The sequence below is a fragment of the Syzygium oleosum genome, unplaced genomic scaffold (genome assembly GCF_021117445.2).
Source record: "Syzygium oleosum isolate NSW1041296 unplaced genomic scaffold, Sole_v2.1 Sole_v2.18, whole genome shotgun sequence".
Classification (NCBI taxonomy): Eukaryota; Viridiplantae; Streptophyta; class Magnoliopsida; order Myrtales; family Myrtaceae; genus Syzygium; species Syzygium oleosum.
The window spans coordinates 2,710,417-2,727,397 of NW_026607502.1; the positions used below are offsets into that span (position 1 = coordinate 2,710,417).

Consider the following 16,981-nt stretch of genomic DNA (forward strand, 5'->3'; position numbering starts at 1 on the left):
ACATTGATAAGATGTTGGGCTTGTCTCATTCTAACTTATAGCTTTTGGTGGTGAGCTCTCTTTCATTTTTTGTTCCCTATGTAATCCTTATTCTTTTTATTGTGATGGTCAAACTTGATTGACCAGTTCTCTCAATAAATTCAAGGAGAGACATAATTATTCTTGGAGAACATGGAGGTCCTCAAGAGCCACGTCAAGCATTGCCAAAACCACTTTTTCATGTAAAGTAATTTAGTGTCATTGGCTCCAAAAGCACAGCCTCATCATGACACATCAAGGACACACACAGAAGGGAGAAGGACCCATCCCACATTGATGTCTTGCAATTTTGAATCAAATATCTCCTTTTCAGTATCTTTTAGCCCTTTAGCTTTTGCAAGGAACCTATGTCACTATTGGAAATTATTCCTCCATTTCATGTTTTGCTGGATTTAGGTTATTTCTCATTTGACATCAAGTTATTTTGTGGAAAGGAAGAGCAGTTTGGGACCATAACCTAACAATGTGCAAAAGTTTTCCTTTTTGTTGTTTGGTAGACAGATTTGTACATTCGTGGCCTTACTAGGCAGCAGCACTCTCCTTTATCATCATTTGCCCTCAAAACTTATTCATTTTCTTTAGAAAAATTATCCAATCAGTCTTAAACCTATTATACGGATGCCAATTCAGTCATAAACTTTCCAATTTTGTAATTTAGTCCTAAAACTTTGGCAAAAATCCAATGTAGTTTTTCTGGCCAATTTTCACCGGAAATTGATGACATGGCGATGTACTACATAAGACAACCAGTAATGATTGGACCACCACGTTTGCGTGAAAGCTGACTGGAAGGGCTACATTGAATTTTCGCGAAAAGGTTTAGGATTAAATTGGTAAAATTAAATCCGAATATGCAATAAAACCTTTGCCATTCTCTCTCTCTCTCTCTCTCTCTCTCTCTCTCTCTCTCTCTCTCTCTCTCTCTCTCTCTCTCTCTCTCTCTCTCTCTCTCTCTCTCTCTCTGAGTTTCATCCTTTCTTTGCTCCATCAACTTCCGGAGGGGAGGGATTTAACCTAACTCTCTCGCTCCCCTCCCTCTTTGGTTGCTTTTCTTTCTATTTTCTCTTATTTCTTGCTCTACTCTCTTGATCTAAATCTAGATCTAGGAGCTTTACGCTCCCAATCTTATAAATTTGGGAGCTTCACGCTCCTAATCTAGTTCTTGATATAGGAGTTTCAATGAATAAGTACTCCCCCTCTAGTGTCAGTGGTGTTCACAGCAGTTCTGGTGTTAAAACTGTACTCGTTCAACATATAAAGAACTCGCTCTCATGGGTTTTAAATCTGAGCTTGTTTAACGTGTTTTTATTATCTCCATACGATGATGGTATTGCGAATACCGAACCTAGGCGCACACCACCGAAAGACAAAGACGTAACAATAGATGGAGATTTGGTATGTGCTCATCACTAATGATGATGTGTGAATCAGTGATTGGCCGTCGATTCTTTTACTTGGATGCAATCACAGATCTGTTCTTAAAGGATGAGCGTGTGTTTATATCTACCAACCATGCTCTAATGATTTCTAGATTTTGTTTGTTTTGTAGCTCTATGGGCTTGCTTTGTTGTGGTGATTTTTAGGATTTCCCATAGATCATTTCATATATCATCCGTTCAAAATTGGCAAAAAATATGTTTACAAAATTGGAAAAATTTAGGATTAAACTGGCATCCGTTCAATTTGTATAAGACTAACAGGGCAATTTTCCCATTTTCTTTCTTAATCATGGTCGACATTCGTAGGCAAATTCACTAAGAAAAGAAAAAAAATATTTGTTGTCTTACGATGTAATTCAATGTGAGAAAAGATGCAGTTGAAAAATATGTCACATGTTCAATATATATATCCTCAAGTTTTACCCCATTTTACTGTGCAGCCCTTATTGTCAAACCATTAATTTTCACCATACCAGTGCAAAAATACATATTAAAAAGATGAAATTATCCTTCCTAAAAAATCATAAAAAATTCTCCATTCTTACATCACCACAAACAAACCTACTTCCAAATCCCAAAACCTCGTACTAATCCCAAAACCTCGTACTCCTCTCTCATTGTCACACTCACTCAGAGTGATAGAGAGAGAGAGAGAGAGAGAGAGAGAGAGAGAGAGAGAGAGAGAGAAAAGAGCATTGCCGCCAAAGGAGCTCTCCATGGGCGGCGTCGAAGGCAACCCTAGCAGCCAATGACAGCGAGCGACACACGGTATTGGCTTTAGGGTTTTGACGATCTTGGAGATTTAGGGTCTTTGTCTGATGATGTTTGAAACAGGGTAGGGGTATTCTGCGGAAAGGAAATGATGCTTATGTAGATAAAGTTACCATATTGGTTGACGGCATGTGCAATCTAAAACTCGATCAATATAGAAATTACCCAAATACCATGTTCTTGTCAAATGATGGTCAAGGGGAATCAATGCTTCAAACTTCGAACATGGCCCCATTTTGAACTGCACAGTTGCAGAAGCCCTTTTCCCTTGGCTTGGCGTTCAAACCTATCCCTAAAAGCAATGAACTTTGTTCTGTCAAAAGCTACGAGAATTGATAAGTAGACGACTTCCAGAAAATTTTATTGAATTCTGATGCAGGGCTTCTGTGGAATGGAGGATCTGTCAGTGACATTTCCTTGGATGGGATCGAAGGGCAATCGAGTCTTTAAAGCTAAGTTACCTTATTCTTATAAGATAAGTATACTGAAAGTCCTAAAACTTGTTACGAAAGTGCAATTGAGTCCTTAGATTTTCAAAAAGTGCAATCAAGTCCTGAAACTTATCACAAAATTGTAATTGAGTCCTACTACTTTCAAAAAGTGCAATTAAGTCCTGAAACGTGTCAAGTCGGTGCAATCAAGTCCTTCCATTAATTCCGTCCAATCTGATAAACAAAAAATGCTAACAAGTTTAAGGGCTTGATTGCACAAACTTGATAAATTTTATGACTTGATTGTACTTTTGTGACGATTTTGAGGACTTCCAATACACTTATCCATATTCTTATTGAGAGGACCCAAACTCTTTTCCTTTTGAAGGAGAGTTAGATAAACCGGCAATGATATCATAGTCATATGTATTATTAGAATAATAATTTATGTACTTTAACATTCTCAAGACTACCGTTTGCCTCACTATTTAGGATTAGTTTACATGCTTTATCTTAGGTCGAATTCCAATTTTTGCACAACGATGAGTGTAGTAATCATTAAATAAAACTATACCAATTCTCCTCCAAAAGAAAACAATCAAATAAAAATTTGGGTGCTCTATCGAGACCTTATATACGTTTTGTTGTTAGAATGTCAATCAAGTATCATAATTTGAGTTCAAAACTAGCAAGGTAGTTTCACAAGATCACGAGTTCAGTTCACATCGTGAACAGGTCTCTAAACAACTCGTATTGCATTGCTTAACTGTGGCATGTTTCATGTGGAGATCTTCAAATCATCGAATCTAGCACCACTTGTTAGGTTAACGCAGTAGAAGCCCGATATTTTCAACCGAGAGATCATCCAAAGGGAGTGCAAGTCTAAGCTCGTCAATTGTTGACACCAATAAATTAATTAGGTCGTCGACGATCTAATATATTATAATTAAAGGGGATGAGCAAAGTGATAAAATAAATGTGGCTTGTCGAAGGATGACGTGAGCTGTAAAAGTTAATTATCAAAATTATGATAGTAGACAGCTGGCAACCACTGGAATGTCCCGGCGGGAAATTCAAGAATTTGAAATTGAAATGACTGACGTCGTAGAGAATGAGTGCCGCCCGATTTTTAGTACTGTGGATCATCGATGAAGATTGTCATGAGAAAACCAGGCTATCGAAGCTGTCGACAAGAAATGCACGTGAAGATGGTTACTGTTCGTAGAAAGACGGATGTCAAAATAAAATGAGATCGAGGACGGTTATCTTGCAAAGAAGGACAAGTGTCAGGATAAGGATCGATGACAGTTACTTTTCACGAAAGGACAAGTGTCGAAATAGAGTAGTGTCGACGACGATTACCTCATGGGGAAGGAAGGTGTCAAAGCTAGGACCAAGTCAAACAAACGGTTAGTGGACAGATGTCATGCAAGGAACAGTAAAGATGGGATCAATGGTAAGTATTGGTAGATGGCATTAGAGAGACGATTATCATACTCTCAGTCTAAATACCACTCGACAGCCAGAAAAAGCCCACTCGCGAACACACAATCAAAATACTATCTTTCAATTATCTTTACTTTTCAGCACTGTACTTTCAATTTCCTCAGTTGTAGTCATTTATGTTCTGAGCACAATAGTTCTGTAATACGGTGTCGATGGAGTTCGGATGCCGCCAATCGGTAACCGAACGGATCTCTCTGAATTGTTTATAAAGTTTGAAGTTCTTATTGATTGGATCTTGTCTCAGTTTGAATCTGCATTGCTGATCAAAACAAGCAAGTTCTTTGTTCACGCCTGGATATCTCCTGTCCGGAGTTGCCATAGAATCCGGTCTTCTCTCATTAAGAATCGAAAAACGACTTTCGGTGAATTATATTTCGTCGTGAGAATAATTCCGTCGAAACATCAATATATCCAGTTGGATCAATATTGACAAAAAAATATTAAGTAACTAACTTATGAGCCAATCATAATATATTAACAGATCTATCGTACACCACATCCTCCATGTATGACTTTTTTTTGTCTAAAACTTTCCGACGCATACCTTTAACAGGTCCAATGAAGTTATAAATAGCAATTGCCTTTTAAGGGGAAAAATCTTTACACGAGAGTAAGATCTGGGATATATTTGATTTTGCCTTTGACCAAAAGAAATAAATCAACCTGTGAATAGATTAGCTCTCTTATTGAAGACAGAAACAACAGAGGGCCGTACCCTAAACTACCTTGTAATCATTCACATACATTATTATATGCCCATCCATTTATTTATATGTCTTGGGTGTTCAAACATTGTGCTTTTGTCAAAAAAGGACGTGTACAGTGGAGGGTCGAATCCAATATAAACCTTACCAATCCCAAAGGTTGTTTCCCAGCTTCAATCATGGCCACTAGCTCTATAGACCCTAACCAGGACCTTTTTCCTCCAATGGCCACACGGACTGGTTAAGTTTGAATTTCGAACACTTTATAATTTAACTGTAGAGATCACAAGCAACACAGTATGAAACGCGTTCGCAAGCTCGAACCTCCCCACCAAATCCACACGCAATCAAAACCCATCTCATTAGTCCCGCCAATAAATGTGGAACTAATTACTTCCACTCAAGAATCAATTAAATATAATTTGAAAATGAATTGTTGGCATTATTGTGGTGAATAGAGAAATTGTCACTGCAGCATCATGCATCACGTGCACCCACCAACCCTTGGCAGAGAGACGAGAGCTGGAAATCTGCAAAACAGGATTTTCGAGGATGTCGCTTTTGTTCTGTAGGGTTTTGTGATTGCGAGGTGAAAAAATAATTTCTGGAGAGAGGGGAAAAAAGGGGATGATGAAGACACCGTCCGAGGAAACATGGCCAGCGAAAACGATAAAAACGAAAAAGTAAGTGGACAAACAAAAGGAAAAACACCACCACCAAGGGCCAATACAAGGTTGTCATTATTATCATATTAGTGGAGGTGGCGGTGACCGTGGGAAAATGTTTATTTATTTGATTCGTACACTTATTTTATTGGAGTATAGCCTCTTCTAGAAAGTCATGTTGCACTGATACTTGAGAAAGGTTAGTGAGTTTATGAATTTAAGCAGTTTAAAGGAAATTAGCAATAGGGGACACGTACATCTGTGCAGAAGAGGAGAGGAGAGGCTGATCCCAGTGACGTGAGCTTGTAACCAAGCGAGGCGTTAAAGTGATAGAACGTTATTGATGGGTTGGACCAATGGATGGGTTAAGACCATTTGATCCATGTTGGCATTGTTTGACCCCTTGTCAGGAAAAAAGTGACCTTCAATCACCCCGATAGGGCTAGCGCAGAGAGAGAGAGAGAGATCTTTATCCTGTTGAGATGGTATAGCAGAAGTCTGATACATTTACTTAGGAAGATTATCACAAGAGAGCCCAAGTCCGAGCCGATCAACATATTCAGTTGAATCAATATTCACTCAAAAGTTAAGCCAATGAGTTGTGAGCTAACTAATATATATTAACTACTCCACACGATATCAATTCTCTGATATGAGACTTCTATAAAACAAGTCACGCATGCATTCTAATAATCTTTCCCTCAAGTGTGAGCTTAGTATTAGGTCCGCTCTCCCTTAATCCAAGTATCCTTCTACATCAAGATATCTCATCTTGAAACTCCATGAACGCGCAACTTCATCCCTGGACTTTTTCTTCAAACTGAACCATGAAATCCGCCATCGGGCCCGCGTTACTATACCACAACACTCACCACCGAAACAAAAGCTACGTTGGTCACCAAATTGCTTTCTTGAGATATTCACCAAACATTAAAATAGATTGGGAGCCCACCAATCTATAATCGACTCTAATGCCATTTGTTAAGTGCACCCAGCAAAAGTCAAATAACTTTATCTGGGAAGTTTGCCAAGAGGGAGCCCAAGTCCAAACCCATCGACATATCCAATTGGATCCATATTTACTCAAAAACTTAAATCAATGAGTTATGAGTTAACTAAGATATATTAACTGCTCCACACAACATCGATTCTCCAATGTGGAACTTCTCTAACATAACTCACACATGTATTTTGAGACTCTCTTTAATCCTTGCTATGCCCTAGCCTACCAGTGCCCTCCCACCACCTCTACTGTCCTTTGCCCACAACATTGCTAGTGACCCCGTGGCCTACCTTCAGGAGAGATGCCAACCATTGAGCCGTTAGACCTTCCTAGCTGCACCCTTATCTCTATCCCCGCATATGAGCAAGATGAGAGGTTGAGCTTAGTGACTCAAGCTTGTAACCAGGTGGGACACTAAAATGGTGGAACGTTATTGGTGGGTTGGACCAGTGGATGGGTTACGACCCTTTGATCCTATAGGCTCTGTGTGACCCCTTCTCGAGCAAAAAGGGACCCTCAATCACCCCAATTGGTGTAACAGAGGGAGAGAGAGAGAGAGAGAGAGAGAGAGAGAGAGAGAGAGAGAGAGAGAGAGAGAGAGAGAGAGAGAGAGAGAGAGAGGTACTTGATGGGGGAGAAGCAGTAATGTCGTCGGTACTATATCTATTTCTTGTCACAACGCCATCTACCATTGGATTCACGCCACGCGCCACTCCAGTAGCTGCCTGTACCCACCTGGCTGTGTCCCTATCTCTCTCCTCTTTCCCTTCTCCGCAAAAGTTGGGCCTAAGGTCGATGGGCAACCTTTGTCGACCCTACTTGACCTCGAATCGACCTAAGTTTGAGGCTGAGCAAAGGTCTCAATCTCAAATCTAGGGGTTGGGTTGAGATATGAGGTTCAAGCTCGCTCAGATCCTGGCTCGTAGCCATTGCTATTCTCGCTCATGCTTGTCGATGACAAAGGAGGAGTCTAGGAGGGTCGAGCTACTTGCAGATGCGAGTGAGCAGAGAGAGAAGGAGACGAGGTCCCTGGCAAGGGGATGAGTGAGGGGGAGACTTAGAGGGGCCATGGCGTTGTACACCAGCTGGATGAGTGTCGTCGCGATGAATGGAGATGTCGATGGTGATGTTGGCTGGCGAGGTTGTGGGATAGGAAGACAAATACGGAGAGTGGCTAATTGAAGAAATTAGCTAAGTGCTATAGTAGCTGCCTTTTTCTATAATCTAGGGGTATGAACATAGAAGTCTAGTTACTTGAAGGCCCTGAGGAACATCTTGCAAGTCCTCATAAATCGGTCAAGTTCGAGCCTTTTAGGCTCATATTAATGACCGTAGCCCAGAGTAGTTTGCATGCAGTTATTGAGATTTGAACAAATGGACTTGGGTTTCTAAGCTGAAAATTTCCTAAGCTCCAATCAATTATGCCAACCCTCGGCGTTTATCATAATAACTCTAAAGTAGCTTTTTTTATAGGGCAAATAGTGGAATCCGATATGAGGATAATTACAGAATGCAGTGGCATGGGAGAAGTACGATCGAATGGGAATTATATGCTCTTGTTTTGTCTTCTAATCCAAAATGTTATGTGGACGCACCAACACAACCACTGTCCTAGCAAATGAAAAGCTATTAAAAGGAAAAAAATCACATTAAACATCATCGTCAATGGCCTACAGGGGGTACATAGGAAAAAGAAACTTATCAAGAATCTCACCTTCAGGATATAATTTTCACATGATGTTTCCATAAATCTAGTACATGACTGATCAAAACTGACCCCAGAACTCAATTTTTGGGAGCGTCCATCCTCACCAATCCCACCTGAAGTTTGTCCCCCTCACTGTATCTGTAACCCTGCATGTCTAATCCAGTTTCTCTTAGCTCATCAAGTCGGTCGGGATTGGAGCAAACCAAGCTAATCAATCTCCGACTAGAACACCACCATCCTCTAAAACTTAAAGATCCCGAAACCAAGTGAATCTTGAATAAAAGAAAAAAAGATTTATAAGAGAAAAATACGAGCCTCACATAGAACAAGACAATTAAATTTGGTCTGCACCGTCTTCGGAGTAACAGAACTTTATTTGATAATGTGATTACGATCGTTATGAAAAGACAATGATTGCAGTGATTGAATTTGATGGCTATTCATAATCGCTTTACTCTTATATAAAAATAATCTTTAGTGAGTGGAAAATCGCGATACTAATTAAAGGACCAAAGAACGAAACGAGAGAGAGAGAGAAAGAGAGAGAAAAAGAGAGAGAAAGAGAAGGAAGAAAAGCAGCTTCCCAAGGGCCCATTACTTGTCTCCTCAGTAATACCCAAGAATGATGTGATTTTCATCCTTCTCCATTTGTGCGCTCTCTCTCTTTCTCCCTGTCTCTCTCTCTCTCTCTCGCCTCTTCTCTCTCTCCTTCCATTTTTTTCGCCATCAAATTCCCCCAAAGGAATCAAACTTTCGTGTAATTAATCATGTCGTCGACCGAAATCCAGAGAAACATAGCCGAGGGATCATCTCGATCGGCCATTGACCAGCCGACGCTGCCGTCGCCGGCCCCGCTGAGCCGCTACGAGTCCCAGAAGCGGCGCGACTGGAACACCTTCGGGCAGTACCTGCGGAACCAGAAACCGCCGGTCGCGCTCTCGCAGTGCAACTGCAACCACGTGCTGGAGTTCCTCCGCTACCTCGACCAGTTCGGGAAGACCAAGGTCCACCTGCATGGGTGCGTCTTCTTCGGGCAGCGCGACCCACCCGCCCCTTGTACGTGCCCACTGAGGCAGGCGTGGGGCAGCCTCGACGCGCTGATCGGGCGGCTGCGGGCAGCCTACGAGGAGAACGGCGGGGCCCCGGAGAACAACCCGTTCGGGAACGGGGCTATCCGAGTGTACCTGAGGGAAGTCAAGGAGTGTCAGGCCAAGGCCAGAGGGATTCCATACAAGAAGAAGAAGAAAAGGAAGAATCCGATCAAGATGAGTGATGAAGCCAAGCAATCAAAGCTTTCTTAGTGACAACAGCTCGGCTTTCACTGCTTCATGGAAGGTAAATTAAATTTGCATTTTATTGCACAAACCAGCTAATTTTCTTGATCTTTATATTCCGACCGTTGCTTAAAGTAACACCCGTGAAAACTCAATCCTCACCTAACCCAAGACCAATTCACAGAAGCATCAACACTAGAAACAATTTTGACTATCAATTGGTCGCGAAATTATCATGACACAACGCAGATCCACCTATCGGAGACGGGAAATACCTACCGGTTTATTGCTGTTTAGATAGCTCAAGGACCGATAAGTAGCGGTTGATCTTCAACTATGGAGGTGTTATCTCTCTTTCACTCATAAACCCTAAGGCTGAAATCTCCAAAAACCCTAAATCAAAGACTCCTTTAGCGACGGTTACGTTTTTAGTATGTAGTTTGAGTGCAAAGGTTCAGGTGAGTAACTTTAGCGACTGCAACAATTAATATTTGCATATATCATTATAGAGAGGTATAAAGTCTCTCTCTCTCTCTCACACTCATATAATGAGAAGCACTGTTTAAGTTCCATAATTTGATTTAAGAAAAAAAAAACCATAACTTCTTTTCCCAATGATTTTGTCACTTTTGTGATTCTGTGAGATTTTGTGTTCCCCATAGATGGCCATGAGGGATAAAATAGCTTGCGTGTTAAACTATAGATTAGATGTTAAACATGGAAGGAATGTCGATTTTGTCGCTAGTAGCTACAATTTGCATATATTATTTTCCTTAATCACTCAGCGACCATTTCTTCCTTAGATGTTGCTAGCTACAACATCAGAGTTCACGAACATGTCCTTTTTTTTTATTCTTGTTATGCCCAAGGAATCACTCTTTGGCAATGTCAGAGAATCTGCTGCTTCTTGGGCAGCACATAAAAAAAATTTCACAAGACCATGCATAGAATTTTGCATGGCAGTACGGTCGTTCTTTGTCATAAATTCTTTTCATATATGTGTAGTCGTACCTGTCCTCGAATTGTCTCGTACGAATGTCCTTTCTTCTGTTCTTTCCATTGGTTTGACATCTTCGTTTCGAGCTATCTCTGGTTTTGCATTTTCTTGGGAGCACACAGATTAGATCAACATCACGCCATACTACATACGATGTCCATCGTGGAGTGATGTTAATAAAACTTTTGAATAAGTGTCAGGTTTGATATCTTTGTCGCCATTGAAAGTTCCACAAGAATCCAGCGCATGACTATCAGAAAGATTAATAAACCTTGGATTACGGGGTCAAGGAAGCTCACACCACGACTATTTTCTTCCGGTGTCGATTTGGGGTTTTTCACTAGATATATTAGGAGCACAGTCTGGATATACTCTTTGTTATGTGCCGAAGTAATCTTGCTCTTAATTTAATGTCATTTGTCATAGGAGAGACATATATCCATTAACGTCATACTCTTTCAATGTTAATTAGTTCTAACGGCATATACCAGAGAGTGCAGAGATACCCTTCCAACCCTTCTTTGAAAGTGAAGTCCCCATACACTTGCCTCATCAATTTTCCTTCACTACTTCTAGTTATAGATCAACCTACCAAGTTAACCATCATGGCTGTGTATTTGGTTCAGATGCAGCAAATCATGTTCTTGTTGAACTATGAATTATATAACTCACTGTACTCTAACAACTGTAGTTTTTAGAGTAAATGATTGCGCATGCAACTTTGAGTCGGTAGGGTCAAGTCCCCTTGCAGTATATGTATAGTTACAGAAGTGGATTAAGCCCCTAGAGATAATCCAGCGAGGCTAGAGAGTGATGGTCTGGGCAAAAGAGCTCAAACAAGGTGCGGCTCCTTGAGTTTAGTGATTTAAGTAAAGGAGATGTTGCACCCCAAATTAGGGGTGAGCGGTTCTCGATCCGGTCTAGTCCAACCCAAGAACCGGGGACCGGACCGGCTAGTCTTGGGACCGTGGATCGGACCGGACCACCGGTCCGGTCCGATTTCAATAGGACTAATCACTTATTGGTAAAGGCAAAAAGGAATTGAGGAAATTAGATTAGGCCTCCTATTTTTTTCAAAAATTTTAACAAGTAAATAAATATATATATATGAAAAAATTAGAAAAATATATATTTATCGATCTGGTCCGGTCCGGTTCCCACCCTAGAACCGGGAATTGGACCCCCCGAAAACCGGTTCCACTTTTAGGAACTAGAAACTAGACCGATATTCTCGAGAACCGAACCAAACCGATCGGTCCGGTATGGTCTGGTCCCGGTTTGGGTGATCCATCTTGCTCACTCCTACTCCAAATCCACAAATAGAAGAGGGCTTGTTTTGTAATTCATAAGTCCATCCGTAAACAAGTTTTGACTTTAATACTTTGATCAGGCCGGGTAGTTACAAAATTGTATCATAATAGGGAAGCGACGGAAAAGCTCAATACCTTCACAATGGGGAGACCAAGAGAGAGCCCCGATTATCTGCATTTACACACCTAGTTAGACCTAGATATATCAACCACTCCTTCTAGTTATGGAAATGCAATTTGGGACTTATCTTTACAGTCACTCCTCGTACGTCGAATTATTAAAAATCTATGTTGCGAGTTTATCATGCTGGGCCCAACTCCCTCTTATTTCAAAGTAAAGTACTCTTTTGCATTAATAAATTTCAATCCAAATTTCCGACCATCGCAATCGGTGCCATATGTTTCTTCACCCGCAGTCTCTTCTTTGATGGTGCATCTCATTAGGCTGCTATGATGATCCATCAGATTCCTTGCTGAAGTTATGGAGATGCAGATATACACAAGGCCTGTCTTATCAACTATATCAACAATTATACTAGCATAAAGTTCAATGCATAGCCATTTATTCTAAAGGATTAAGTTGTTGGAGTACAACATGAAACATAGGTGAAAGGGGTACAAAGAATTGAACTCGATATCTCTAGCTGTAAAACCAACTTACAGTTGTTTACCCCAAAATCTTTAATCTATAGATTCCAAAATATAAATATTTATAGCATTACTTCATGGTTTTTCAGTTGATTTTACCCTTTCGTCCATCTACTTATTAAGTTCAAGACCAAATCATATTGATGAGTTGCATTATAGTCTATGAGGTTTCCGGATAGTCATGATGCCCGGTTTAATGATGAACGATAGAGCTCAGCTTGATGGTCCTTGTTCTAAAATAGGAAAGAAAGCAAGAGATTTAGTAAGTATGTTAACAGTTCAATCTTGCTTGATGATTGGCATTACACCGAACCTTTAGGCTGGCAATGATTATGTGCCATCGAAAATATGTCTCGAACTTGGGCCCTTAAAGATTTGGCAATGCAAGTAGGTTTTTGAATTTGACTTTGGTTCCTAGTTGGAGTTGGATTCATAAGTAGGTATCCTATTCAAGTGGTTTTCTGAGTAGTTTTTCTTTTGTACACAAGAAGTGTATCTTCTTCATGAAGAGCATTCAAGAGGTTGTTTCTTCATAAATTACACCCTAAAGCAATCCAAGAATGTTCGAAGCCGTGAAAATCTTGAGGGTAAGATTTGTGTAATTCTTTTGTGAGATTGAGAGATTATTTCATGAGGAATTATGAGGACTAAACATTGTGAGTTATCGAGTGTAATTGGGTGTTAGGAAACACCGAGAGTATTTGAGAGACTCATGCGTGTGGTGGCATCTCCATTTTATCGCTTAATCTATAATGGAATCATGTGCTACTCTACCTGTAGAGTAGATCTCACCGACTGAATCACGTAAAATCCGGCGTCCGACTTAATTTTTTGTTCTATTTATTATATTGTTCGATTGCTTGTTTTTGCAACAGTTCAGATCAACATAAACTTCAAAATATTCTAACATTCTTGGTCCGACTTGCTATATATTAAGTAGTATGCCATCTACTTTCAAATAGCAATAAAAATCTAACATCTGAGATTGATATCTTTCTGGGGTTTGACAAGAGTAGATGTATAAGAATTTGGGGCTTGAGATAACTCAATGTCAGCATTTGAGCTCTAACTTTATGTCACTCTCACGATGAAAATTAGCATTCTAACTGATGATGGCAGAACCATGTATCCCTCGTGCGTCTATGTGTGCTTCAATGGTCTTGTTAGTCTGTTTCGTGTGATTTGGTGCTGCTCGGACATTCTCTGTCTTCCCTGACAAACTGGTATTCTGTTTGGCATCTTCATCGCTTGACAGTTTGAAACATTTGGTATTCTTGTTAGTTGCTGCGTGTTTAAAAAATTCTATTGAAAGAGTAACTTTGGTTAAGTAGAATAGGTCAAGTTTAGTGATCTTTAACTTATCCCGTTGAGTAGTTGGGATATGACTCTTTTGAATTTCAATCTTAGTAGTTAAGCAACTTCTATAAAAATACCTATAGAAATGAGATGTAGTATCTATAATTAGATAGAGTGGGTCTCAATCTTACATAGTAGGGTGTTTTTAGGCTTTTGGGAAATAATAGAGCCAACTGTTAACTCACATGTAACTTGAATGTTAGAAAATACATTTTTAAGAGAATGTGACACCTTAAAATTGGGTGGGATAGATCTCTAAAAGTTACTATAAGTTACTATAATTTTGAAGGTAATGTGGCTGTGAGTTGTTTAGTAAATATCCTACAAAAGTTGTAGCACCTCTTTTCACAGTTGAAGCAAAACAGTTGTACCACAACAGACTCCAGGTGGTATGTCTCCACTCAACTTCTGAAAAGTTGTCTAATCAACCCAAATGTTTTGTAGATTTGGACTTACTAAATTCTCTAAACAAGAAATTTGACCATAGCGGAACTCAATGAACTCATATTATGATAGTGGTTCATTTTATGAACCCACACAAATATTTTTAGATATTTTCCAAAAAATAAGAAATAAAAAATTTTAATATGCACATTTGTGGGCTATATTTTACTCGTACGAAGACACTCTCTTTCCTCTCTTTCTCACTCCTAACCGATGCTAAACCCTTTTCTTAGGTTTTCATAGTGTTGGGCATTTCACTTTAGTACCATCCAAAGTCCCACGCAGAATGATCGAGTAGAGATTTATAAAGTAATTCTTGCAATTAGAGAGACTCACCTTGAAGGTCACTACTTAAGTATACTTCTATGCAAGGCCCCATACGCTTGATTGATGTGGCGTCTTTACATGATATTGTGCCTTCGAAAGTGATCACAACCGGTAAAGTATCTCACATCAATTACGTACGGGTTTAACCATAGTCTTATTTCGGCGTCCCATTGTCGTCCTCCCCGCAATAGGTATTTCACTTGTGGATTTCTTGCTCATCTCATTTGTTGCTAGGTTAATTCAGGGAAAATTGTCAATTAAGTCCTAAACATATTACACGGATGCCAATTCGGTACTAAACTTTTCAATTTTGCCAACGCAGTCGTGAACCTTTGGGTGAAATTTCAAAGTAATCCTTTCGGCAAATTGCTGTCGAAAAATCGTTGACATGGTGATTTACAAGTTGTCCACGTAGGACAACCAACCATGACTGGACGCCAAGTGAGCGATTTTCGGCTGTAATAGACCGGAAGGACTACATTGGAATTTCATGAAAAGGTTTAGGACAACATCTACACAACTAAAAAATTTAAAATTGAATTGGTATCCGTACACAATGAGTTTAAGACTGATTGGGAAATTACCCTGATTAATTCAACCCGTCCCGCTTTCATTCGGTGTCAAAAAACACAACACGAGAGTCCGGTATCATGTTTGTGATCCACGGTAACCACGAAGCGTAATTAAATGGGATATTTCGTTCAATACTGACTGCCACGAATATTTTCAATTGTAGCAGAGAAGAGATGCATCCTTCCAGGAGTGCAAACTTATCATTTGGCTAAAACTGCATTGCTAGTGATTTGTCTGCATATTCACCATATTTCCATAGATTCAATATGTATCTACTGCTGATTCGTAACCCATAAGTAATAACGTCAAGTCGTCCACAGATAACTCGGACCCGGTAAGCTGCTGGATCGGACGAACATCGAAGAGCGAAACCTCCCGGATGGAGCCTCTCAAGTTAGTTATAGACTTTGATGACTCTAGGAATGCTTTAAATTATATGTAAGTTCCTATTTTATCGTGAAAAATTGCATAGACATCATGCATGATTATATAGACCATCATATAACCCAACAGCCTCTCTTCTTTTTTAAGTGATCACTGTACTTATGTATTCATACAAGTGTTTCCGGACTACGTAGTCGTCTTCTCAATGTGTCCTGGAAGAAATAAGACCTGCAAGAACTTCTCTCTCTTCCCTTCTCTTGTGCATGAGTTCCAACGAGTTGGACAAGTGGTGATCAGTTTTCTCTCGTTAAGTGTAAACATTGCAGCCATCACCAATGGTTCTCCTCAACGAAAGAGAGGAGATTTAGCCAGAGTTACTGTGTATATGTGAGATTCTAGATCGATTTTCCATACGTGCGTTGCTTCATATTCTTGAGCCAATTCTTCAAACCTCAAGAAGTAGAACTTTTGAATGCTCATATTCTATTAACTTTTAGTAAGCAAGTTGTTTTGTATTGTGTATAATTGATTATGTGATGATTTTGTTTATGGCTTCAACATATTTTCTTTTCTTCCATTTTCATTAGGGAATTTATACTTAATAAATAAATGTGCTTCATCAAATAGCTCACGGTATTGGGATATATTTAAGTAAAATGGTTAATACCATGAAAAACCCCAAACCGGTATACTTATGATAAATTTACCTCAAACTAATTTTTTTACCACCAAAAATCCCAAATTGATGGCTTGTGACAAATCTACTCTCCGTTAATTTTCGTTAAATTTTACCGTCAAATTGCTGAATTGGATGACACGTGGCAGTTAACAGGTAGATCAGTTTGGGGTTTACCCTTCATTTGTCATAGGTGTATCAATTTATGCTTTTTTATGGTATTAATCCAAATTAACGGAAACTAACAGATGGTACATTTGTCACAAAATTACCAATTTAGGGTTATTGGTGATCAAAAAATTAGTTTTGGATAAATTTGTTATAGGTGTACCAATTTGAGGTTTTCGGTGGTCAAAAAATTAGTTTTAGGTAAATTTATCACATGTGTATTAATTTGGAGTTTTTTATAATATTAACCCTAAATAAAATAATGCGGTACACCAAGAGAGAAGCCCTCGAACCCCCACCGTGGAACCTCACATGTCAATCTTTGATTGGCCACCCAACCCATTGACTTGGCCGTTATATATGTGTGCTAACAAGTCTAAAACATGATTAGCCCAATGACAATTGAGGGTGAGTACTAGGTCCAGTTCAACTCAGGAAAAGGACCGAACTGGTCGGTTTAAGGTCGGTTCTAGGGAGAACCAGTTTAGCTCTCAATTTTGGTTCTCAGGTTGGACTTGTTTTAAGCCTCTTTAAGGCTCCATTTGTTTCACAAAAAAT

General features: G+C 39.6%; 1 protein-coding gene across 4 annotated transcripts; it reads left to right on the forward strand.

Moving 5' to 3' along the window:
* Nucleotides 1-8,844: 8,844 nt before the first annotated feature.
* On the forward strand, nucleotides 8,845-15,825 carry LOC115682125 (protein LIGHT-DEPENDENT SHORT HYPOCOTYLS 10-like). Of its 4 annotated transcripts, none has more exons than XM_056319515.1 (2): nucleotides 8,845-9,601; nucleotides 12,264-12,655. In XM_056319515.1, exon 1 carries the CDS (start codon nucleotides 9,034-9,036, stop codon nucleotides 9,565-9,567), a length of 534 nt encoding a protein of 177 aa, XP_056175490.1. In that variant the 5' UTR covers nucleotides 8,845-9,033; the 3' UTR covers nucleotides 9,568-9,601; nucleotides 12,264-12,655. The 4 variants fall into 4 exon arrangements, with proteins under 4 accessions (XP_056175490.1, XP_056175491.1, XP_056175489.1 ...); XM_056319516.1 differs by having other exon boundaries at nucleotides 12,313-12,655; XM_056319514.1 differs by lacking the exon at nucleotides 12,264-12,655 and adding an exon at nucleotides 9,725-10,080.
* Nucleotides 15,826-16,981: the final 1,156 nt, after the last annotated feature.

Excerpts from the sequence above, each read along its gene's own strand:
- LOC115682125 (XM_056319515.1), top strand. The coding sequence starts at position 9,034 with ATGTCGTCGACCGAAATCCAGAGAAACATAGCCGAGGGATCATCTCGA.